We start from the raw sequence: 26,635 nt of genomic DNA on the forward strand, positions 1-26,635 counted from the left end.
TCTTGCTGGCTCAGTTGCCCCCAAATTCGCGGCGCAGAGCCACCCGCAGCAGATGAGCCTGCCACAGCGCTCCAACCAATGGGCGGGCTCTTCCCCGGACTCAACTCTGGGGCCCCGGACTCTCGGCCTGGCGCCCCTGAGAGCCTGGCGCCCGGGTGCCCCGCACCCCTAGCGCCTATGGGTAAGACGGCCCTGTCTATGAACCAGGAACAGACCATGCTCCAAGCCCCGCCCCCTGAGACCCCCAGCCCAGCTGATTGGCTCCTGGGAGGGGCTGGGCTATGGTGCAGCTGGACGAGCAACCAATGAGACTGCCTCCAAGCTGCACCAATGACATTGTCCTTTGCCTCATCAGTGCCCCGCCTCCATATGCACCAGGCACAATAGTCTGCCCTTTGTTAAGTAGGAGCTGTTGATTTTGCCTGCCAATCTGGTTGCTTTCTTTTGTTTCATTTTTAAATCTAGATTACTTTTTGTTCCCTTTTCTAAAACATGTAATGCAGGGTAAAATCAGATCACAAATCTGAGATCCTTTGTCCAATAATAGATATTCTCTTTTTTCTCTTTTTTAAAAAAGAGCTGACTAAGCTTCCGATAAAATATACACAAACTAAAAAAGGAATTTACAGAATAAATAGAATTAAATATGTAGTGTTTTGCGTTTTTGATGTTGTTGTTAAAGCTGAGATTTATGGGACAAATCTTGCTAATCGCCTCCACGTAGGCAGAGTATGGAGAGAAAGCAAAATTTGCCCCCAACCACGATGGAAAATGTGGACAAGTGTGCAAATTATGGCTAAAATTTCAGTTGAGGTTGAGGTCTCCAGTTGCTGATGTCAAGTTTCATTTCTTCCAGTTCTCTTTGGTTCTCGTGGGGAAACACAGCCCCAAATATGTCCTCGTGGTATCGTTTCTGCCTCTGTATAAATGAAAGAAATAAACCAGCAATCAGTATTATTTGCCACAACATTTACTACAGGGGGTCCCACACTTTTCAATCAATTTCCCCATCACTTTTCTAATCACACACACACACACACACACACACACACACACACACACACCATTGTTGTTTTGAAAGTGGATTTGTTGCACCAGGAGTAAAATAGGGCTCAACTCCTGCCCAGAAACCTATGTCCCTACTGTGGAAGGACGTGTGGATCCAGAATTGGCCTCCACAGTCACTTTCTGTTAAGACCATGTTCGTGAAAGACAATCTTACTTGGCTATGAGTGATCTCCAAAGATGAAGAAGAAAGAGGTTTTCAGCGTACCTTCAGCTGAAAGCAGTAATCTTCGGCATGCTGCTCCGTCAGGCCCAGATTCCTGGCAAATATCTCCCTTAACGTCTTAGCGACGTCTCTGGCCATACGGACGTCCCCACAAACATAGAGGTGGCCCGCCTCTCTGTGCAAGAGCCTGCACACGTCGGACTCCAGCTTTTTCTGAAGAAGGTCTTGGACGTAAACCTGGAGCGAGAAGAACAAACCCGTATGTTATTATTCATCTCCATCGTTATTGTTGTTGTAATATTGTTATTATTGTGGTATTGTTGTTATTTAGTCGTTTAGTATTGTTGTTATCTAATCGTTTAGTCGTGTCTGACTCTTTGTGACCCCATGGACCAGAGCACGCCAGGCACTCTGTCTTCCACTGCCTCCTGCAGTTTGGTCAAACTCATGCTGGTAGCTTCGAGAACATTATCAAACCATCTGGTCCTCTGTCGTCCCCTTCTCCTTGTGCTCTCAATCTTTCCCAACATCAGGGGCTTTTCCAGGGAGTCTTCTCATGAGGTGGCCAAAGTATTGGAGCCTCAGCTTCACGATCTGTCCTTCCAGTGAGCACTCAGGGCTGATTTCCTTCAGAATGGCTAGGTTAGATCTTCTTGCAGTCCATGGGACTCTCAAGAGACATTTTAAATTAGGGCTTCAACATTTAACACAGTTTTGTCTACTGGACTGGCAGCTGCTCTCCAAGGTCTCAGGCAGAAGGAAGGCTTTCCCATCACCTGTGGCCCATTTTGGGGTGCAAAAGGGTCAGTTATTCAATTTGTTATAAATGTCCTGGACCGCTGGTCTTCAACTGGTGGGTCTGGACCCTCTGGTGCAGGACCCCCCAGACTCAGCCCTCCAGATGTCCTGGGACTACAATTCCCATCATCCCTGACCACTGGTCCTGTTAGCTAGGGATGGTGGGAGTTGTAGTCCCAAAACATCTGGCAGGCTGAGTTTGGGGGTGCCTGCTCTAGTGGTTTGTGGCCTGACCCAAGGTGGGTCGCAACAGGAGCAAGACCGCCATGCAAATATGGAAAAGGTTAAGAAATGCATGTTTGGGTTAAAAGTGAGTCCTTCAAGATAAGACCCAGAGTTGTTGTTGTTGTTGTTGTTGTTGTTGTTGTTGTTGTTGTTGTTATTATTACATAAGACGAGACTTCGAGACTTACTTTGGGATAGCCAGGCTCTCTGGAGTAAGCTGTGTAGACATCCTGGAGGATCCCTTTCCTTCTCATTTCTTCCATTTCGTCTTTGTAGAGGTGATCCAGGCTGGCGTGTCGGCAGCCAAATAACAGGATCATACTCCTCCCTTTGATCCCTAGAATCAGAAGCCTCCAAATCAGTTTTCACGCATGGGGAGGGGAGTGCAAACAGATCTCCTTCTGTCCCACTTTAATTCATGCCTATTTGGGACGCCTAGTTCTCACTGAGGTGACTGGCCCTTTGTGCCATAGATGCATCCCCCACACATAGAAAATTAGTGTGTCAGGAACTAGAGTCCCTGAAATGCTAGCTTTCTAAGTTTGGTGTTTTGGGGCAGGTGAGCATTTTTTTAAAAATTTATTTTGCAAGGAAGGGCCAGCAGAAGTTGAGGTTTCAGGGTGAAAATTCAGTGCCCATCCCTGAAGCATTATAAGAAGGAAACAAAGAAACGGGAAACATGATAGCAAAGAAAAAAGAAACAGGAAGGCAATGACCGTCATCTGAGGCACTTCTTGGTGTGCCTTCTTCAAGAGAGGCCCAGAGGGTGGCAACACCAAAATTGGCCTTTTCTGTGGTGGCTCCCTGTCTGTGGAATGTTCTACCCAGGGAGGCTCACCTGGCACCTTCATTAGACATCTTTAGGCACCAGACAAAAATATTTCTCTATAACCAGGCCTTTGGCATTTACCCATCTGTGGCCTTTCAGAAGCAGGTGGGATGGTCTTAATGTATTTCCCCCCCCTCTTGGTTTTAATGTATCTATGTGGGGGTTTGTCTGTCTGTCTGGTTGTACGTGGCTTTGGGTTGCCTGGGGTAAATATAAAGCGATCAACAAATCTAATAAATAAATAAATATTTTTATTTATTTTTTAAGGGTGGAAATATTATTGCTTTCATTTATAAATTGCTTCTCATGAGCCTCCTGAAGTGATTTTACAATATAATGCATATAAAATAATGTACAAAAACTGTTGTAACATAACAAACAGCACATACATAAATTCAGTTCAAATCCAAGCCAGAGAGCAGAGGGGATAAAGATTTTTGGAAGCCACGTGGAAAGGGGAAACCCCCTTAGCTGAAAAGACAACAAAGATGGTGCCCGTCTGATATGCAGTGGCCATGAGTTCCAAAGGGTAGGTGCCACCACACAAAAGGCCAAATTCTGACATTGTGAGTAACAGGCCTCCTGATAGGAAAGTATATGCAGGAGGCCCATAGCTGCAGAACACAGTGATTGGCTGAATATATTAAGGATGAGACGATCTTTCAGGTTTCCTGGTCCCAAGCTGTTTAGGGATTTATACACTAAAACTTAGATCTTGAAGTGTGCCTGTTTCTCATTTGCTAGCATGCTGGTAACTGTAGCTCTGTGGGAGGTTATACAGTTCCCATAATTCTTTGGGGGGAAGTCACATGCTTTATGCGGCCGTTAAAGGGGTGGTATGTATGCAGGCCTAACAGCTGGTGACAAATGTCCCCTTTCACCTTTCTTTTCCAAATCATAGAGGCGCTGTTGCCAGAAGCTTCTGAACGGGGCGATTCCTGTGCCTGGCCCAATCAGGATGCACGGTTCGCGTGGGTCTTTTGGAAGCCGGAAGCCATCAGCACTAGACAGAAAACAACAACTGAGTGATGCTATAGCCAAATGATAATGCATATATTAATATTGTGCAGCTTGAAGCAACTGGATGCATAACAACTGACTCCTTTTGGAATAAAAACATGTTTAATTAAAGCTTTACTTGCAGAACTTTCTTCAAAACAGAACAAAAAATGGTAAATAATACATCCAAGTCATTCCGTACAAGATCTTGTGCAGTCCAGCAGAGGCTCTGCTTTCTATAAAATATGAAATACTCCAAACAGATCCAAAACCACAAGTTTCTCTCTTTCCAGCCTCTATTTTGCCTGAGGCTGTGTGCTCCTGGAGAACTTCATTGACATCCTGCTTCCACGGAGCCTGGGAACAAATGCTAAACACGACTCCCTTTCAAAATGGAGATTTGCAACCAAATACCTTTTCTACCTGAGCTAAGGTTAAACACTCAGGTGTCAGCTAGCAGAAAGCAACAATGGTTAATTATTAACCCATCAAGGAGCTCAGAAACCACTTAGTATACTCCAGTGCCTTGGCCACCTCATGAGAAGAGAAGACTCCCTGGAAAAGACCCTGATGTTGGGAAAGATGGAGGGCACAAGGAGAAGGGGACGACAGAGGACGAGATGGTTGGACAGTGTTCGCGAAGCGACAAACATGAGTCTGACCAAACTGCGGGAGGCAGTGGAAGACAGAAGTGCCTGGCGTGCTCTGGTCCATGGGGTCACGAAGAGTCGGACACGACTAAACGACTAAACAACAACAACAACATACTCCAGTACAATTTCCCCACTTTAAAGCCTTCAGCAATACACATTTAGGCAGTCTGCATTTCAGTGTCAATTAAACAAACAATTAAATACTTAACAAACGAGCCCCTGGTTCAAAGGGTGAAGCCAGCAGATCAGTTCTCATTTTTGCCATGAACTCACTAGGTGGTCTAAACTGAGCTGCCCTACCAACTTCTGCAACACTTGACAGAGCATCTTATTCCTTACTCTCCAAGATCACGGCCATCAACAGGAGACACTGTTCTGTGAGTTCCAAAGATGTCAGAAGCTCTCTCTGCATTAACTTGGAGCAGGGCCTTTAGTGTGGCTGCCCCATTCTGTGGAATAGCATTGCCACCTACATTGTAGCATCTAACCAAGCTTTTCCTCTTCCACCAGGCCTTGGGCTGATTAACATTCCACAGGCTTTTAAATGTGTTTGTGGGAGTGGGGGTTATTGCTTTGTTGTCTCTGTTCTAACTATTTATTTGTGCTTTATCTTGTGTTTTTATCTTGTGAACCACCCTGAGATCTTTCGATGAAGGGTGGTATATAAATCTAATAAATCTGATAAATTAAAATAAATAAATTGTATGGGGGTGGCGTTGGTTGGTTTCGGCCAGCAAAAGCATAAAATCAAGTTAATGTCCTTTATGCACAATCGGGATAGGGCTGACCTGGAAGATGTGGCACTGCAGGCATCCCACATGTCAGTTTGAGGCTGTGAGTTCATCAACATTTTCTTACAGCCCAGTTCTTGGGTGTGTCATTACCTGCGTACAAAACAGGGGATGGTCTCCTCTAGGTCGACAGTGTTCAGCCAAGTGCTGCAGACTCCATGATGCACCGGACCTTCTCCATCTGAGTGGAGGAAGTGGGGGGGGGGGAAATGTCAATTAAATCATTACCCCCATGAGAGGCTAATGTGAGATTTGAAACTCAGCTAGATGGGTAAAGAAAAAGAGCTTTATATGCATTGTCTATGCATTACAACACTATGACACCAGATGGCGCTGTGGAGTTCCATTTTTGCCAACCCGATTTCTCATACAAAGTTTACAACGCGTTTAAATGAAACGCTTCTTGGGTGTGCCTGGATCCAGCCTAAGTCAATACCAGGTGTCAGCATTGTTGGGCATTTCCCAAAGCACACATGCTAGCAAGGAGCTCACTGAGCCCTGTGGCCCTGCTGCTCCCCCACCTCGAAGCCTCCATTGGTTCCCCACCCTCTCCGAACCAGAGATAGAGAAATAACAAGTGTCCAATTTGCCCATCTCATTTTTTCAATTCTCTACATTTCCACATTCATCTTTTAAAAGTCCCTGTGTCCACTTTTTAGTGCAAATTTCCCTTAATAGACACATTTGCGTATATGTTATTTTCCCCAATATATGCATTTTTATGCACACTTTATCCTAGGATGGGCACTTTTGTACAGGTGACTTGGTTGGAGAACTGCATTGCAAAATTCAGAGATGCGGGAATTTCAAATGTTGGCTGCGCTTTAGTTCAGGAAGTGCCCAACGAGGTAGATCTGCCTTTAAATGCAAGCTGAATCTCTCCCTCTCTGTCCCTATTTGCTATGTCCAGTGCCAAGTGCGAGGGACAAACACAGTATTGTCGTGTTGCCATCAGACTGTTTTGCAGCTGGTGGGAAGGAGTCACCCAGTGGTCCCTGCTGCCCATTGAGACTGGCAGGGCAGAGGAATGGCAGATGAAATTAATGGACTATGCAGAATTGGATAAGATGACAGGAAGAATTCGAAACCAGCGGGACCAGAAATTCTTGAAAGATTGAGTAAATATGTGAGTTATTTGAAAAACAATTGTAATCAGCTGACTACGCTTGTAGGATTACAAGAAGTTTTGTAAGGAGAACTATATGAAATATTACAGAAAAAAATTTAGGAGAATGGATTCTAAAGTACGGATTAATAAAAGTAATAGTTAAGAGAAGGAGATGCAAGACTAAGAGATGCAGGTCGAAAATCACTAGACATGGTTGATGGAAGTCCTAGGCTTATAGCCAAAATGTGGTATAAGATGAGATATGTTATGTTATGTTTTATTTGGAAAATATATGTAAAACCAATAAAAATATATATTTTTAAAAAAGAGACTGGCAGGGCAGAAGACAGGGAGCCCAACAGCAGGTGGCGCCAGAGCAAAGGACAGCCAGAGGCTACTCATTGTAGTCCCCATCCTCTTCCCTGCTGAGTTCTACAAGGGACAAGACTGGGACTAAGGAGGAGGAGGAAGCTGACATCTAGGACCACTTCCTGGACTGGATGTAGGTGGGAAGGCAAGTGGATGGGCTGGGCTGAGAGCAGAGGTTTGTGGGGCAGTGCCTGACTAGTCCCAATGGACCAGCTTCTGCTGAATTTCCCATTCTGCGGCATCGCACTCCAGGAAGCCCCTCTTACCTCTGGTCCTGTAGGTGACCACGGCGACCGTCAGGTGGAGTTCTCCGGGCTCCTGGTCCTGCGAGGAACTGATGGAGTAATACCTGGGTTTCAGCAAAGGCAACTGCGACAGCAAGAAAGAGGTTGAGACCTCGGCCGACGGAAACTCCTGCAACACCTCCAGGAAGGTGGGGCCATTGTAAAACTTCCACTTGTTGTACTCCTCCAAGTTCTGAAACGCAAAACACGCAAAAAGCCCATCAGAGAGCCAGCTGGCTTTAAATCAGAGTTGGAGTTAACCCTATTTTTTATATGCATTTTCCTCCACATCCCTCTGCATTACAAAATTTGGAGGAACATGGATTTTAAAGGATGGCTGCAATTCGCGAAGTGCGAATCAGGCAGGTTCACATTTAAATGTGAACTTTTAACATGTAGCAAGCTCAGGACCACAATACTTCAAGGACTGTCTCTCCCCATAGGAACCAACCCAGATCATCTTCTGAAACCCTTCTTTGTGTGCCTCCTTGAGAGGTCCAGAGGGCAGCAACACAAGAACGGGGCCTTCTCTGCAGTGGCTCCTTGTCTGTGGAATGCTCTCCCCAGGGAAGTTCACCGGGTGCCTTCATTATACACCTTTAGGCACCAGGCAAATACGTTCTTCTTTAAGCAGGCCTTGGGTTGATTGTCATCTAATGCCCTTTTAAAATGTGTTGGGGGAGTGTTATTGGGTGGTTTTGGTTTTGATTATGTATTTTGTGTTTTTATGTTGTAATTTTATCCTGTGAACTGCCCTGAGACCTGTGGATATAGGGCACAAATTTAATCAATAATAATAATGTGGGCTGTATCGCCACTGCTACGTTGAAGTTATTTCATATAGTTATGTATTGTATGATGTTGCGGTGTCATGCATTTATAAACACATATTTCTGGGACAGTGAACAGAATCAATTTTCTCCTTATCCCCATGGGCAACACAGTAGCAACATTAGCAAATGAGCAACAGGCCCACTCCAGAAAACCCTATGATTCAGCAGGCTTCTTCTTCATTTTTTAAAGGGAATGTCAATTTTATCATGGCAAAACTCACATGAGATAAGAGGTCCAGCCTCTCCTTCTCGCTCTCTTCTTTTGCCAGCTGAGAAAGGATCCGAAGCAACTGTTGGGAAGGCGGAGTCGTGATATCCAGGAAATGAGTCAAGGCTTGGGAGAGGGTGCAGGCTGGGAACTTGCTGTCCGCCGTCCAGTAGCCACCTGGAATCGAAGAGGAAACGAGTTGGGGGGAGAAATCTTCAGATCTCCAAAAGAGGAAGTCAGCTGGGGATGAGGTTTTGCGCAAAGGAGACGCAGAGCAAGAAATAGGTGTGGCTGTTTTCCTGCCCTAAAAGTGTTGTTTTTTCCAGACTTTGGTTGAACTCAGCAACCAGTGCCAGTTAAAGGTACCATTGAGGAAAGGCTTTTGGGGGCAGATGTCCAGGGCAGAACGGACTAGGGTCCCCTCCCATTGTCACCACCGCCAAACATAGCAGGGCTGGCTTCCTGCATTCTGAAGAATTTGATGTACTAATATGCATTTACCAGCTGAAGAGAAAGTCCCCTGTAAGGCCAGTAAACTCGGAGTCTAAAGTTACCCAAACTGTACCACTAATTCCCATCAATTTCAGCCCTAAGAGAAAAGGATGGAGCCCTGCTGAGCTTAGAGAGGGCAGCCTTGTACCATTTCACCCAGTAATAGAAACAGGAGTTGACATAGCTACACAAGCACTCAAGTGGATAAGTAGACAGTGGAACCTTGGTTCTCGAACGCCTTGGTACTCAAACATTTTGGCTTCCAAATGCCGAAAACCCAGAAGTAAGTGTTCCGGTTTTCAAACGTTTTTCGGAAGCCGAACATCCGATGCGGCTGTTGGCTACTGTTTCCAGGGCACCTGTGCCAATTGAAAGCAGCACCTTGGTTTTTGAACGTTTTGGAAGTCAAACGGACTTCTGGAATGGTTTACATTCGAGAACCAATGTACCACTGTACTCATATGCACTCCCCCCAAATTTTTTTGTTCTCTGCAGGGCCTTTCCAGACGGGTTGCTTTTTATGGTGGCTGCAGGGGTGGGCGTGTTGCAGCTGTATTCTGCAATATGTCATTGATGCAATAGTAGTGGACATTTAGTAGAACATCCACATAGAATTCCACTTCATTAGTTGTGCTGTGATGCTTCCCCAGTGTTACCACACTACTGTCGCCTGGAGAGCAATCTTAAGCTACAGTTCCACAACAGTGTGGCAACAAACATACAAGCAACAGACGTTTGGGGTATGAAAAGTTACACAATTCAAGCAGGAAGCTACAGGATGTGCACCAATCAGAATCGAAGCAAGATGTCCACCCCAAAACCTTTGCAGACATGAATGGTGCTAAAATGGTTGTTTACAACCGCCCAGGTACTGTAATGAGCGCCAATAATTATGAATGCACAATGCAAAAGATGTCTGGAAGGACTCTGAGATTTGCTTTGGTTTCAGGTTTTCGGGTTTCAAATTGTACAAGTCCTGACTTACGATCGCTGCGCCTTTCCAGTCTAATGATCTCATCCGGCGGAGGAGCATCTGTGATTCGGGCGATGATGCCATCCACGAGAACTTTGCAGTTGCCAGGGACGATCCCGAGATGATCTCCAGGGAGATACTCGACTTCCTGATTTCTCTCACAGGAAAGCTTAATTAAGATAGTCGCTCGACTGAAACAGCAAGCGAAAACAGACCCATCAAACCGTCACAGGATTTCCTTGTTGATACTTTGGGACAGGATACATTTTTGGTGTCTAATGGGGAGAAGTATTGTCTCTTACTTAGATTCCCTGAAAGCCTGTTGACCATTTATGGAAAACCTTGCCAAATTGCAGGGGGTTTTTCCCAATCAGTTAAAGGGAAATTTAGAGATGTGCCGATCAACACACAATAAACTGCAGCACGTGTGAGTATCTTCCTACCTGTTGGTCAAATGACTCCAGTCCAATAACCCCCAAGTCCAGATTAGTGTTTTTTTAAAGAAAAGGGGGAAAGAACCATGCCTAGGATGGGTTAAAACAGGGATACTCAGAATATGACTTGAATACCTGGACTTTGAACTTTGCAGGTTCTGCCGAAACTTTAGTTTCATTGGAATGATGTTCTTCCCATGGACGTCACCAAGTGCTGTGAAGGGGGAAACATTTGCTAAGTTGGAGTATGGAACATTCTGCATGATGCGCTTACTTAGGAGATTGCTTACAGCTCCAATGATATCTTCCTATACACATACAAATGTAAGGCTGTCATCACAGATTCCCCCCCCCCCTTGGAGGGCTGCATCGCAATCCTTGATTTCCACAAAGTCAGGGGAGGGGAGAGAAACAAAAGAGAAGGCAGGTTGCACAACCACAGCAGCCATGGCATGGGAGCAGACGGGAGAGACACTGAGAGGGCAAAAGTGGAGGTTTAAAACAGGGGCAGCAAACTTACTGCACCTCGGGCCGGTGTCTCCAGCGCTGATCGCGTGGTGGGCCAGAGGGCGGGGAAGCATGTGCCCATATGCGTGTGCACATGCTATTTCTGGCGCACTTCTGGGTCAGAGGAGCACCAGAAATAGCTTGTGTGCATGTGCACGGGCCTCCTCCGACTCGGATGTGCACCAGGAATAACGCTTGTGCATGCACAAATAACACTTGTGCAAGCACACAAGCTATTTCCAGTGCTCCTCCAACCCGGAAGTGAGCAGCTGCACAGCGCAGTGCCAGTAGGAGTGGGCGGGAGGGGTCTCCGCGGGCTGGATAAACGAGTCCCTCGGGCCTTATCCGGCCCACAGGCCTTACTTTGGGGACCCCTGGCTTAAAACAACATCAGAAGTTTGAGTGAAGCAAAAATGGAGGAAACTGAGAGGAAAATGGTGGATTTAAACAACAGCAGAGGTTTAAGTACTATTAAATATTTGAAGGTGTGTATGATGGTGATGATGATGGTGATGATGATGATAATAATAATAATAATAATAATAATACAGTATATTGCAGACACACACAAATGTATTTGAGACGCAAGGTGGGAGGAAATTACGGTATACCTTTCCCCAAGTCCAGAAGCCGAGAGTCATACACAGTCCTAAAATTCTCTGGATCCCAGGTTGAATTACACGTATATGCTTTCGGAACCAAGATCTTGTGGTTTTCACGGATAGCAAACATTTTGCAGGCAATCTTTTAAAAAACAGAAAAGAGAAGAAGCTAGACTGAAATTATGGAGGGCTATCATCTTGAGTTAGCATGGACTGTAAGTAAATAAATTCAGTTCAACTGATTATGTTAAAACATGTTTGTTTGTTTGTTTGTTTGTTTGTTTAAATTAGTTCAAGTTAAATGTAAACATGATGCAAAACAGTGCCATTTTCATTGTTCTCTAGAACTGAGACAAAACATGGGGGCAGGCAGCGAGCAGCAAAGAGTGGAAGAATTTTCAATGACCATTTCATAAGCACTGAAAACTCAGTGAGTTCTTGCAGATAGCTGCAAAGGCAACACAATTATATTCCTGTCCAGGAAGGATTGCCTGGAAAAGGCTCTGTGGCTCCTGTATTCACATAGCTGCCAACATTTCACAATAAACAAGGATGGTCCTGTGTCTGAGAGAGTGAGGCTAAGGCTGGAGTTTTGTGTGTGCCACATGTGGTGGACCACACAATCCAAACTCAAAGCATTCCACAAGTAAAAAGCAGAACCCAAACAACCAGGCAGCTGACAAAAAAAAAAAACATGCAGGCATACCGCACACTGCACATGGCAAGCTAAACACATAAGACACCTACATGTGCAAGAGGAAGTTGATCCCATTTTACAGTTGATGAATACTGAGGCACAGCAATCAGCTTTTAGCCCAACAGCTGCCAGCCAATTCACAGCCAGAACTCCAAGCAATTGTAAGTGGGTGTCTCTGAGCATGTGCAAATTGCTCACACCCAGCCCTGAGCCACTGCAGCCTTCCCACTCCTCTCAACCTCAGGGATGGGAAAACAATGCCTTTCTGGGTGATTTTGGCCTACACCTCCCATTATCCTTGACCACTGGCCGTTCTGGCCAGAGCTGATGGGATCTGGAGGCCAATAATCTGGAGGGCCAAAGAGCGATGTTAACTCTCCTGGATATTCTGCACTAATTTGCACAGTTTGGTCAGTTGCAGGTGCATTCAAGAGCAGAGATGATTACTGAAGAAACCGGTGTCTGAGGCTGGGAGATAACAACTTGCATCCAATGCTCATCCTACCCAGAGTAGACCCATTGAAAGGAATAGACCAGCCTAACTTGAGCCTATTAATTTCAAAGGGTCTACTCTGAGGAAAACATAGTTGGATATAACCCAATTAATGTACAGTGGTACCTCGGGTTACATACGCTTCAGGTTACATATGCTTCACTCCGCTAACCCAGAAATAGTGCTTCAGGTTAAGAACTTTGCTTCAGGATAAGAACAGAAATCGTGCTTCGGCGGCACGGTGGCTGCAGGAGGCTCCATTAGCTAAAGTGGTGCTTCAGGTTAAGAACAGTTTCAGGTTAAGAACAGACCTCCGGAACAAATTAAGTACTTAACCCGTGGTACCACCGTACCAGGCACGCCAACTCTGTGCGGCTGAGGTGTGTTTGGCCCCCCTCAATATCTGTTGGGAAGGGGCTGGTCCCCCTCATTTTTCACTGCTATTGCAGACCTCTAAGCTCCTAATTTCAGTCCCCAGCTCCAGATTCCCGGAACAGGGGTCAGGAAACACCCCCATTCATGGCATTGACCATTTCCCTACAACATTTGGACCCAATGCCTCTCCGAATCCTTCCCCTCTCCGCTCCTGAATCTGGTGGCTGTTGGTACCTTGAAGGTATTGAGTGCCCACATCCGGAAAGCTTCTTCCTGTCCGTTGAGTTCGTCTCCTTCGCCCATCGGGGTGAGAGGCGATGCCCCCAGCTGCTGGAGCTTTTGGTAAATGGTGCGAGCAAAGGCACAGAACTCTGGATACATGCTTGAACCCAAGCCAAAGACAGTGTATCTGTTCCAAGGGGAGAGCTGTGTTAGCTGTCGCTCTTGATATCATCAAAAACAAACAACGGGTGATGCGCAGAATGGTTCTGGGAGCATCTAAGCAGAGATGGGGCCCTGATCACCTCTCTGGGTGAGAGAGACTTGCATATGGGTGAGACAGACATATAATAGACAGAGGTGGGAAAACACTTTTGGCCTAAGGGTCACATTCCATTTGGAGTGACCTTCCTGAGGTCACATGTCAGTGGTGGGCGGGACCACAGGCAAAAGCAGGTGGAGCCATGAATGTAAATTTTAGCTGCTTTCTATATTCACACCCCTGTCTGTCCTCCATCCAGACAAGGAAGGGACATTTTCAGAGTTCAAGCACCCAGCCCAGCAGGAACACCCAGGTATTACACCACTTGTACGATTAACAGGGTTTTCAACTAAGTAAAGAAAGCTGGATCAATTGTATATTTTAGTTGATTGCTGAAATAACGAATTAAATGTGCATAGGTTTGACATTCTTTCACACAAAAAGCAACAGCTTTTGTTTTTGGATGATGTGCAGACATCAAGGCAGCTTGGATCTAACATACAGCATAGTGTTAAGTCACTGTGAACCACAGAATAATGCGCTCCCTCCATCTCCCCCAGCAATGTCCAAACCAAAGTGTCACTGATCTGATGGTTTGTTGGGAAAATGCCAACTTCAAACCATTGTTTCATAAGAGTGCTTATTTCAGCAAACCATAGTTAAACCCACAGTTTTGAGTTTGGACACAACGTTAAACTGTGTTTAATCTAAAATGAAAGCAGAGGCATTTGATCACTTTATTACAGCCATACCAGAAGAAGAGAAGGGAGTGGGGTTTAGTATTACATAAAAGCCAGGCAACGTGCAAACCACGGTTTAGTGTTCCATGCAAGCAATTTTTAAAAACGATTTACAAATCTTCTCCCTTATATAATTGGGGACACTTTTTTAGTCAATCAAAAGGATTTTTTTAATGTATTCAACTATCAGGTTAATAAAAGTTGCAACCTTAATAACTAGAAACATTTCCTTAAAATGAACAATACAAGAGCAGCAAGCAAAAGGAGTGTCGCTGAGTGACAGAGACCCTGATCTGAAATCTCTGACAGCTGCTGCCACTCAGTGTCGACAAGAAGAAGAAGAGTTTGGATTTGATATCCCGCCTTTCACTCCCCTTCAGGAGTCTCAAAGCGGCTAACATTCTCCTTTCCCTTCCTCCCCCACAACAAACACTCTGTGAGGTGAGTGGGGCTGAGAGACTTCAAAGAAGTATGACTGGCCCAAGGTCACCCAGCAGCTGCCTGTGGAGGAGCGGAGATGTGAACCCGGTTCCCCAGATTACGAGACTACCGCTCTTAACCACTACACCACACTGGCTCTCACTAGACAATACTAGTCTAGATGGCCAGCGGTCTCACTCAGAATAAGGCCGCTTCCTACACTCCTCATAGAACCAGACGGCAAAGCATGATCTCAGACCAGAAAGGCCGGAAGTTCAGAAACCTGACAGTATTGTTCAGCGCAAGATGAGAGCTGCACACCCCCAGCCAAAAAACAGTTACCTGAATCTGTTGCTCAGTTGTTTCATAGACAGCAGCGTGTTCTGCAGCGTCTGTGGCAAAAACAAAACAGGAGACACCATTTACATTGCATTGATAACCTCGCTCACACTGGAAATTCATTTTGCCTCGTGGCCATGAAAAGTTACTTTTCCGTTGCTGGGTGCGTCTCCATTTCCAAAAGTGCTGGTGACCACCAGAAGGAGTGCTTCCTTCTCCAGATCCCTTGGATCGTAGTCATCCATGCAGATAACCTAGAAAAGGAAGTTGGATTTATAAGCAGCTGTGGGGGAGGTTGGAGAAAAGGGACAAGGTTTTGTGGAGGGAATAATAATAATAATAATAATAATAATAATAATAATAATAATAATAATTTATTATTTATACCCCGCCCATCTGGCTGGGTTTCCCCAGCCACTCTGGGCAGCTTCCAACTGAATATTAAAAACAATACAGCGTCAGACATTAAAAACTTCCCTAAACAGGGCCGCCTTCAGTTGTCTTTTAAAAGTAAAATAGTTGTTTATTGCCTTGACATCTGCTGGGAGGGCGTTCCACAGGGCAGGTGCCACTACCGAGAAGGCCCTCTGCCTGGTTCCCTGTAACCTCACTTCTCACAGCGAGGGAAGCACCAGAAGGCCCTCGGCGCTGGACCTCAGTGTCTGGGCAGAACGATGGGGGTGGAGACGCTCCTTCAGGTATACAGGACCGAGGGGAAGCTATAGTCAGCCATGCCAAGCTGGGAGAGCTCCGTTGGGAGAGCAGGACAGGCTTAATCTCAGGTGACAGAGGTAGGTTCACCTTTAAATGCAAACTGAATCACATTTCTCCTGCACCCATAGTTGCTGGGAACCCCCAGGAGGGGAAAATGCTCTTGTGGTTAAATCCTGTTTGCTGGTTTCCCACAGTTCAGGCACTGTTAGAACAGGATGCTGGACTAGATGGGCCATTGGCCAAACCCAGCAGGGCCTTTTCTTACATTCTGATGTAGTTATAATGCTACTCTCCCCTCACAGGAAAAATATATTAAAGGTCATGGAACTGTAAAGTTGGAAGGGACCTCAAGGGCCATCTAGTCGAACCCCTCCTGGAATGCAGAGATATTTTGCCCAGCGTGGGGCTCAAACCCACGACCTTGAGATTGAGAGTCTCATGCTCTGCTGACTGAGCTATCCCAAGGAGCCTCTTACCCGGGTGTTGAAAGCACAGTTGAAGAGGTCACCAAGGTTCCGGGCCAGCGTTTCTGATCTTCCTGTTTCCGTTGCGTACAGGACAGTCGCTTTGATCCTACCCGCTGTGGCTCTCCGCATGAGCGACGATGCAAAAAGCACAGCCCTGGGAAATGAGGAGCGATAGATTACTTGTCAATTTAATTCATTAATAATTAATAATTCTAATTAATAAATAATATTATAATGAATAACGTCAATAGGATTTATGTGCCATCTTTCATTTCAAGAAGTTTCATGAGTGAATACAGTCGTACCTTGTTTTTTTGAGCAGCCTAGTTCTCGAACGTTTTGGCTCCCGAACAATCGGAACCCGGAAGTGACTGTTCCAGTTTTCAAACGTTCTTCTGGAAGCCGAACATCCGATGGGGCTTCTGCAGCTTCCGATTGGCTGCAGGAGTTTCCTGCAGCCAATCAGAAGCCGCGCTTTGGAAGTTGAACGTTTTGGAAGTCGAAAGGACTTCCGGAAAGGGTTCTGTTCGACTTCCAAGGTACGACTGTAAAAGCCAACCGCAACACAGCAAGAATCAAGCCCATTCTAAAAACGCAGCTGCCCATAATTACAACACGCAGCAAAACAACGACATTAAAAGCACCCGTAATTAAAATATATAAAGAAACCCGGGGTGGTGTCCAATGCTAGTATTACTTGGAGCAGACCCGTTGAAAATAATGAACATGAAGAACTTGGGTCTGTTACTTTCAATGGGTCTACTCTGAGTTGGATGCAAGCCCGTTAAAGCATTAAAGTTGAAATAACCATCAAAGCAGGAGAGTCAGGTGATCAGGAAAACACTAGTCTAAATAGGTGTGTTTTCAAGAGCTAGTGGAATGCCAGTACTGATGGGGCTTTCTGCGTTTCAGCAAGGGAGATATTCCACAACACTGATGCTACCACTGGGGGGAAAAAATGCCTCTGTGTTATCATGGCATAACATAATAGACGAGGAACGGCTGTTAACCCTTGAGGGACAACTTCAAGGCCTACCCTGCCTTCCATTCTGGCGTGTCCTTAGTTTTAAACCAGACGTGGAGCAGAAAGCCTTTCAAAAAGGGGAGTGTAAAGTTAACTACACATCCATCCCACTTTGAATGTGCAGACAGTGGACATAACTGGGTGTGCAGGATGGCAGCGAAGCTTGTTCCTGTGACTCCCGAAACATGTTCTTTCAATGCATCGGGGGGGGGGCTCTCCAAAACTACCTACACACCGCAGACATGGCAACAACTTTTCTCCCGGAAACATACCTGGCCCAGATTCGGAATCTTATCTCTCTTTTCCGTGGCTTGCGCCCCTCGTCTTTCCAGACGTGCGTTTTCCATGCTTCTACCTTAAGCGGGGAGAAAGTTGGATATTTTAAGAGGACGTTGGGCTGGCTTTCTTTCCACAGAAGGTGACAAATAAACGTAAAAAATATGAACCAACAACCACAACTCTGGTGGGAGACCTCTGGCCATTTTGGCCAAGCCCTACCTATCATATAGGACATCAGGTGTGGGGCAGATGAAACAGGAGAGGTCAGTGATTGGGTCTATCCTAGCATCCTAGAATCATAGAATTGTAGACTTGGAAGGGACCCCAAGGGACCCCTGCAATGAAGGAATCATAGCTAAAGAATCTCTGACTGATGGCTGTCCAACCTCTGTTCAAAAACCTCCAGTGAAGGAGCGTCAACCACCTTCTGAAGGAGCCCATTCTGCTGTCGAACAGCTCTTACAGCCAGAAAGCTATCCCCAAAATTTAGTCATAATCTTCTTTATTTTAATTTAAATCTATGGGTTCGGGTCCAACCAGATGCCCCTATGGGAAACCCCCAAGTAAGGCCCCACCCCTGGCCGCTTAGACTTGAGACTGTTTTGCTCACCTGGTAATAATAGAAAGGGGAAAGGATGTAGTTCAGCATCTCCTGGTGGAACACAGGTGTAATGCTGCCTGAGATGGGAGGCACCAGCCAAACCCAGTCAGCTGGGCACCCTCCTCGAATCCGGTACTCGTTCTGCATGTATTTCATGAACGACTCAGCAGCAGAATGGTGGTCCATGATGGTGACATTTTGTTTCTGGAAGAAACACACAAGCTCTCACTAGTTACTTCTAAGAGAGGGACGTCAGGGAATTCCCGTGAAAGCATTAAACAGGAGCAGAAATTGCTGAAGTTTGCCTATTCATCCTATTTCTGGAATGGAAATCAATCTTGCAAACAACGTCAGTATTATTCACTGTTGTTGCTTCCAGTCTGCCAGTGATATGTAACTGATTACACACCCACCCACCCAATTTGCATTGCATTTCCATTGCACTGAAACAAATGGGATAGAATAACGAAACGACAATGTAACGTACGTTAATAATTACATAAATTACATCATTGTTTACATAAATGACATAGGTAAAGGGTAAAGGGACCCCTGACCATTAGGTCCAGTCATGGCCAATTTTGGGGTTGCGATGCTCATCTCGCTTTATTGGCCGAGGGAGCCGGCATACAGCTTCTGGGTCATGTGACCAGCATGACTAAGCCGCTTCTGGTGAACCAGAGCAGCGCACGGAAACGCCGTTTACCTTCCCGCCGGAGCAGTACCTATTTATCTACTTGCACTTTGACGTGCTTTCGAACTGCTAGGTTGGCAGGAGCAGAGACCGAGCAATGGGAGCTCACCCCGTCACAGGGATTCGAACCGCCGACCTTCTGATCGGCAAGCCTTAGGCTCTGTGGTTTAACCCACAGCGCCACCTGCGTCCTTTCATAAATGACATAGCTGCGGCTAAATTACATAGCTTATGTAATGACACAACTTATGCAATTAATTTATGTAAATTGTGTAACTTATGTAATCACGAACAACTTTTTGGAGAGGGAGGTGAATTGCAGCAGAGCGGAAGCAGTGCCGCGTGAGACTAATACAGGGCAGAGCAGAAAACAAAGGCTTATTCTTACTTCCAAACAACCTGCTTATTGAGCATTCATCCTGATTTGTTTGCCCATACAGTCTGCAGACTTTAGGTAGGGTTGCCATATTTCAAAAAGTGAAAATCCGGACACAAGAGTTGTTGAGCTTTTTTCGCAAAATGAATCCAGACGTATTTCAGCCCTACTTTAGGCAATGCTGGCTCCTCCTTGTTGAACGTTTATCTGGATTTGCTTGCAGGGAGATGTTATGGACCAGTGAGACAGCTGAGAGCCGACTCAGCACAGGTACCAGGTAGGCACAAACACCACCTCCTCAAATCTACTGACCTTGCACAACTGCCTGTAAATATATCTGTTGCTGGAGACTGAATCTGGGACCATTGACATGCAAGGCAGATGTTCTGCACCTGAGCCACAACCCTTCCCTAAATAGGATGCTGCCTTAGACTTGGCCAGACCAGTTGTCCATTTTGCCTAGTATAACCTGATCTGACCGGCTGGGCTCTCCAAGGTCTCAGGAATAGTGCCCCCCCCATCACCTGCTCTTTTTGAAGATGGAGATTGTCTGAGATTGAACCTGGGACCTTCTGTGTGCAAAGCCTGGACTCTACCCACTGAGCTACAGCCGTTCCCCTCCTCTCCCCCCGCTCCCACTCACCTGAAAGCTATGCAGCACGGCCACATTTACTTCTATCACAGCTTTGTCTTTCCACAGGGAAGAGAGCTTGTTTGTTTCCAGGCCCATCCGCCTCCCTACATCCTGCAAAGAAGGAAGAGATGAAGAAAGAACAATTCCACCTTCTGGACTTCAAGGACCCTCATCACCACACCAGAGGAATGGCCTTGTCAGTAAACCATCTAAGAGCAGCCCTTCGCCAAGATGGCGCCCACCACATGCTTTAGACAACAACTCCCACAATTCCCAATGTTTTGCTGGCAGAGGCTGATGGGAGTTGGAGTCTGGAGGCCACCAAGCTGGGGAAGGCTGCTGTGAATGACCACCATCCAATTACAGAAATGCTGTAGTGCTACAGAATATTCACTAACATTCCAACTGCTGAAGGGGAGGGGCTGCTCTTTCCTCCAGTGCAAACTGAACAGGAGGAGTCCTTAGCAACGTCCGCACAGTAGCCCTCTATAAGGCTGCCAATAGAGGTGGAGGAGAAATTTGGTCCAGGTCTCACTGGAAGCCAAATTGATCAAACGCACAACGTGCATTTAACAACGTTAAACAACGTGCAAACCGAAACGCAGCTATCCTTCCGAATCTGCACTTATCCAAACTTTATGATGCAGTTCGCCAAACGAACGATGTTTACAAGAATGCGTCCATCAGCCAATCAGTGGTTTGGCTTGGCATCAAGGTGGTTTCTTTCAGCCTCTGCGCAGAGTGCAGCCGCGACTCGCCACTGCAGAGGGACAGGCTCGTCACAGACTTCCTCAAGCGGGAGCGGACCTCTGGATTGTTGAGAGTGACATGGGTGCGTTCCTCATCAATGGCACCTGGGCAGGCTGCCTGCAGTCAACATCCACCTGACCACTGGTGGTGGTCCTGGGAGCCCCACCATCTCCACCATGGCTCACTTCCCAAGCCCCCTGGGTAGCACAGAGAAATGAAATGGACAGAGGGTGGACATGTAGAGAAGCAGCCTGAGACTGTGTGGGAAAGACCTTGGAGAGGAGGAGTTCTAGTTGGCCCTGGGAAGGTGGAGACCTTCAGTCCTGGCAACGGCATCATCGAGGCAAGACATACTGAGAAGAGATGCTGAGACCACTAGGCCTGAGCTGTGGTTGTTTCCTTGAACAAGGCATTACAGTGGTACCTTGGGTTACAGACGCTTCAGGTTACAGGCGCTTCAGGTTACAGACTCTGCTAACCCAGAAATATTACCTCGGGTTAAGAACTTTGCTTCAGGATGAGAACAGAAAATGTGCTCTGGCGGCGCAGCGGCAGCAGGAGGCCCCATTAGCTAAAGTGGTGCTTCAGGTTAAGAACAGTTTCAGGCTAAGAATGGACCTCCAGAACAAATTAAGTTCTTAGCCCGAGGTACCTCTGTATCTTTGCTGGCCTCGGATGAATTATTGCTTTGTTGACTCCATCCCTGACAATAATGCACTCTCTATTGATCAGGGTGCATGTGCTTAACAGCATTTCATTCTGAAGCGGAAGCAGATAGGTCCCTGTATCCAAAGAACTTCCAATTTAAAAAGCAAAAAAACAAGCATTTTGGGGTGGGGGGGTGAGGCATGGGAAAGGGAAGGAGGAATATGAGTCAGTCAGATATCAGTTTGGAATGTGTTGCCACTCAAACAACTTTATTGTTATTATTTTAAAAAGAGAGTACCTGAAGGATATTGTAGCGCTGTGCGTCGCAGAAGTCTCGTACCCCGATCTCGGTCCCCATGTACCAACCATTGAAAGGGCAAGCTGTGAACTCCAGTCCTCCACACTCAAGGAGCATGTTTGAGACGGCAGGAACGGCGTACCATTTCAGGTCCAGTTCTTTAAACCATTCGTATCTGGGGGGGAAAGGGAAACCAAACGAAATTCCACCACTCCGTATGGCTGCTCAGAAGTGAGTGCTGTGGTTTATGCAGCCAACACAGCACCATCCATTGGGATGGCCCGTAACTCAGTGGTAAAGGTAAAGGTATCCCTGACCATTAGGTCCAGTCGCGGCCGACTCTGGGGTTGCGGCGCTCAGGCCGAGGGAGCCAGCGTACAGCTTCCGGGTCATGTGGCCAGCATGACAAAGCCACTTCTGGCGAACCAGAGCAGCGCACGGAAACACCATTTACCTTCCCTCCAGAGCAGTACCTATTTATCTACTTGCACTTTGACGTGCTTTCGAACTGCTAGGTTGGCAGCAGCAGGGACCGAGCAACGGGAGCTCACCCCGTCGCGGGGATTCGAACCGCCAACCTTCTGATCAGCAAGTCCTAGGCTCTGTGGTTTAACTCAGTGGTAGAGTACGACAAAGGTCCCAGATCCAACATCTGGCATTTCCAGATACAGCTGGGAGAAACCCTTGCCTGAAAACCTGGAGGAATTGCTGCCCGGCAGGGTAGACAATAATGAGCTAGATGTATATTGGCTCAATATAAGGCAGATTCCTCTGCATCCATGTGCAAAAGGGAGGTGACAGCAAGCTCAGGAGAACCCCAAGACTTGCAGCAGAACAAAATATATTTGGGAAGACATGCCAATCCAAGGGTGTTTCCATTGCTTATTAAACTTTCCTTCTGAATTGTTTGCGGGGAGGTTAAATGATGCTGAGTTAAATCAAAGGTCAACTGACACTTTCATGTGCATTTTCTCCTCACCTTATTTATTCCCCAAGTCTGATATTTCAGGGAAGTGGGTTTCTTGCACAAGACCTCCCAGCCAACTCTATTGGGGCATCCTGAAATTGCGGGATTCTGCCCCCCAAATGGAAACAGCCTGGAAGCACCATTATTCAATGTAATTTTGCTCCGGCAAAAGCCAACAGATCAACCCCCCCAGCACACGAAGCCCCAAATAATAGCCTCTCTTCAACAACAGCCTGCCTGCCCGTCAAGAGCAGGTCCCGGCTGCTGTCATCTGAAGCCAAGGCACTTACGTGGGATGTTCCATAGATACTTCAAGGACAAGCTCTGGCGGCAGCTCAAACAGTTCCGGGTCTTGGCCATCGGCTTGGAGGATCAGTGGAACCACATCAAAGCGGCCATACTTGGGCTTCCAACCAAGCTGGATGCACAGCTGAGAGAAGCGAAAGAAAGGAGGTGAGCTGGGTTTGTTTCCCCCTCTTCTGGCCAAAGCAAAAAGAGAGAGACTTAACTCCTTGGATGCTCCTGAAGAGCCAGCAGTGCCTGACGCAAAATGGGAGTGGTGGGGTGGAACGCAGGGAGGCCAACAGTAGGTGGCGCCAGAGCCAATGACCAGCAGGGCAGACTCCAGTTTAACAATAACAATTTATGACTTATTACCCCAGCCACTCTGGGCAGCTTCCCATAAAATATAAAGGGACAAAACAAAACATCAAACATTAAAAACTTCCCTATACGGGGCTGCCTTCAGATGTCAGATAGTTGCTTATCGGAGGGCATTCCCCAGGGTGGGTGCCGCTACCAAGAAGCCCCTCTGCCTGATTTCCCGTAACCTCGCTTTTCGCAGTGAGGGAACCGCCAGAAGGCCCTCAGTACTGGATCTCAATGGAGGCAGAAGACAGCCATCAGTAGCCATTAATAGGAAGAACAACAGCAGCAAGAGTCTTGATAGCAGAAGGATGGAAGAATGAGGAAATCCCAACGAAAGAACAGTGGCAAGAAAAATTGATGAGCTATACAGAACTGGCAAAATTGACATACAAACTGAGGGCCAAGGACAACTGTGACTTTAAGGAAGAATGGGAACTTTTTACAAATTATCTAAAAAGACAACAAAATGAACTGGACTCCTTGGCAGGTTTTGAATAAACATACACAAATTTATTGGTTGATAACATGATAGATAGACAACGCAAGGATATGTATAATTTTATAACATGCAGAGAATAATATGTGCAAAGAAATCAGAGAGAGGAACTGAAGGAAGTCTTTGGGGGGGAGGGATGGAAGTGCGGTGGGGAAAAGGGGGGGAAATAATGTATGTGATTATATGATTTGATAATTTGATATGTTGAAATTGCTTAATATTTTTTTTTTTTTAAGTAGCCATTAATAGGAAGTGACTGGCTGCTGCAAGCTGTCTTCCAAGATCACGGCCAGCTTTGTCAAAAGGCTAATAGACAGCTATTGTTTCGATATTTTGGTGGTGTCTAGTTTCTCCCCACATACCTGTGTGAACTCCACATTGGCTGGGTCGCCCACAATGGAGCCATCTGGCATTGGGTACCCAGCGTATCGGATGAGTTGGCTGTTCCATATCCGGAAGTCATGCATCCCATCCGTCCTCTGGGGAAAGACAGTGATGGCAGATCTGTTGCAAGAGACAGAGTGAATGCCAACCAGCTCCTTAATTTCTTAAGGACCCAAGCAGGACGAAAGAAAAAAACAGCTCATACCTTATATTCCCTCCGTTGGTGGAATACTCCAAATGGCGGCAGATGTGCTGAAACATCTCCTTGGCAGTTGTACAGCTGCGGGCATCAAAGACCTAAAAGGCAACAACATTTGGGAACAATGACCAAAGTCAATTAGCTTTCCAACACAATTCAGAAGGCAATGAAAGGAAGATGGTGGCAACCTTAGAGGAGACAGAAGAAGAAGAAGAAGAAGAAGAAGAAGAAGAAGAAGAAGAAGAAGAAGAAGAAGAAGAAGAAGAAGAAGAAGAAGAAGAAGAATAGTAGTAGTAGTAGTTTGGATTTGATATCCCACTTTATCACTACCCAAAGGAGTCTCAAAGCGGCTAACGTTCTTCTTTCCCTTCCTCCCCCACAACAAACACTCTGTGAGGTGAGTGGGGCTGAGAGACTTCAAGAAGTGTGACTAGCCCAAGGTCACCCAGCAGCTGCATGTGAAGGAGCGGGGAAGCGAACCCGGTTCCCCAGATTACGAGTCCACCGCTCTTAACCACTACACCACACTGGCTCTCATGACCTATAAGGCCATGTCTGTGCATTTAAAAGCACTCTTATAGGTCATGCCCTCCAATATATGAGTGATACAAATTGAGATGCTCTTTTTTTTCATCCTGAGCTCTTACAGGAACCAGCTGACTCATGCCAGAGCGCTGGACCAAAAAAAGGACATTTCAGGGACAGATCTGAAGCCAGGATGACTTCTGTAATTGCAAGATGCTCTGCTTACATTGGGATGGCTGAGTGCTATAATATCTACTCATGTCTTTCCACATAGAACCCCGGGAACTGTAGTTTGCTATGGGTGCTGAGACTTGTGAGGAGACCCCTTCCCCCCCCCACAGAGTTACAATTCCCAGAGTTCCCTGGGAAGAGGGGTAGGTTGTTAAACCACGTCGATACGGGTGACGGCAGTCCTTCAGAACCTACTCATAGACTTTAATGTGTTATCGACACTGCCAGCGATAACTGCAACTGTTTTGCCTTTTATATTGCAAATTGTCCTGCTCATTGGTTGTGCATTTGTCACTGTCAGCTGCATGCAAGTAAGCAAAGGAAGAAATTGGAATGACAGCTGCCTCGCGTGAACACAGTCTGCCCTCAGCCAGACGACATGCAGCCAGTCCTGGGGGCAGCCCAGGTGACTTCCAGCTTCCTCCAGCCACCCTTGTCTCATTGGTGCCCTGGAAGAACTCAGCAGGAATTATTAGGTCCTGCTTGCCTTCCACCCCGCCAGTCCCAATGCGCACCAGCCCACGACTGCAGACAAACCAGTCACCTTTAAATTGGACCACTGGATTCTCCCAATGCACCTGGGAGCATTTCTCCAGGCCTGCTTGGTGGCAAAGATGAGCTCTTCCCCAGTCATCTGGTAGGTTCCTGTTGTTTCTATCTCTTGGGCCACAGTTTCAAGGCGTGCGAGGTGCTTTTCTATTCTGGGCCTGGCAGGTGGAGTGGGAGAGGAAACAGCAAACAATGAATAGCAACACTTTGAGCTGATGTAATTCTAAGAGCAGAGGGTAAGAATGGCCGTATGCAGCTGGGTGCACAAGGAATTCTCCAGGAAAGACCCCAGAGACGAGAGGACCCCCCTCCCCTTATCCCAAACTGGGAAGTGAATCTGGGACTCTGAACTTTCATGGTTTTCTTTGATGGCTGCCAATATTCATTACAGCAAAAGACACCATGAAAGAAGAAGGTTATTAGCTTTCATTTTGGGGGAAATGACTCCCAAGCAATCAGCAGGGCATGAGAATGATCTTGGATATTAGAAACTGCTTTCATAAAAATTAATTGGTGGAAGGGAGATAGTCAATTTAAATTACTCCAGATTTTCATTATTATTTTTTAAAGCCACCTGGATCACTCATGGAGATAATAGGGAGCAGGAGAGATGATTGAAAGCTCAGCCTTGGGAACCAGTAAGAAAACCTGGGTTCATCTCCCTCCCACCAGCTTTGAGAAACTACCAGTCATTAATAATGTTCCTCAAACACAACATAGATCAGGGGTTTAGCGAAGACGAAGCAAATACTCCAGACATCCTTTTTTAAAATGATCATTTCCTTTTGTTTTTTTGTGATGGTATCAGGGCAGTTATATAGAAGTGGTATGTAAGTTAGCAAATTATTATTGCCCTCTGGTGGGGGACTCTTATGTGACGGCTCAGCAAAAGCAGGACTAAAATAAAATAAAGCAGAACATTTGTGGCATAAAAAGTTAAGGATTTGAGCAGGGAGCTACGGGGTGTCCACCGACTGGTAATGATGCAGTTTGAGCTTTGAAAGTAGAACTGCATATAAGTTCCACAAGATGTTTAGGAGCACAAATCCTTGTGAATGAACAATGGAAAGTATGTCTGAAAGGCAGGATCAAAGAACAAAACAACAACAACAACCACTCACTCTTTGAAGGATTTGTAAAACAGGTTGATGAACTCTATTGCTTGAGGTAATAATTCATCTCCCGGGGTGAGCCTGTTGCGGGGACCTCTGACCAAACCTTTGGGGTTCATGACAGATCCCTGGCACACCTTGGTCCTGCAGTGAAGAAC

At 46.3% G+C, this 26,635-nt stretch overlaps 1 protein-coding gene and 1 non-coding gene across 2 annotated transcripts; both read right to left on the reverse strand.

Moving 5' to 3' along the window:
- NOS2 (nitric oxide synthase 2) lies at window positions 1-26,635 on the reverse strand. The gene is made up of 22 exons (XM_053367239.1): window positions 26,487-26,635; window positions 25,361-25,523; window positions 24,067-24,158; window positions 23,840-23,981; window positions 22,624-22,763; window positions 21,367-21,541; window positions 19,680-19,781; window positions 17,976-18,170; window positions 17,359-17,441; window positions 16,072-16,216; window positions 14,885-14,934; window positions 13,136-13,310; window positions 11,346-11,478; window positions 10,363-10,441; window positions 9,806-9,984; window positions 8,342-8,505; window positions 7,270-7,480; window positions 5,620-5,707; window positions 3,965-4,086; window positions 2,443-2,591; window positions 1,274-1,468; window positions 1-919 (listed from the first exon to the last, which is right to left on the reverse strand). The coding sequence occupies exons 1-22, from the start codon at window positions 26,594-26,596 to the stop codon at window positions 797-799; spliced, it is 3,015 nt and encodes a 1,004-aa protein (XP_053223214.1). The 5' UTR covers window positions 26,597-26,635; the 3' UTR covers window positions 1-796.
- Window positions 15,988-16,064, reverse strand: TRNAE-CUC (transfer RNA glutamic acid (anticodon CUC)). Its single transcript has one exon. It is a non-coding gene; the product is annotated as a tRNA-Glu (tRNA).

The sequence above is a fragment of the Podarcis raffonei genome, chromosome 15 (assembly GCF_027172205.1).
Source record: "Podarcis raffonei isolate rPodRaf1 chromosome 15, rPodRaf1.pri, whole genome shotgun sequence".
NCBI classification, from domain to species: Eukaryota; Metazoa; Chordata; class Lepidosauria; order Squamata; family Lacertidae; genus Podarcis; species Podarcis raffonei.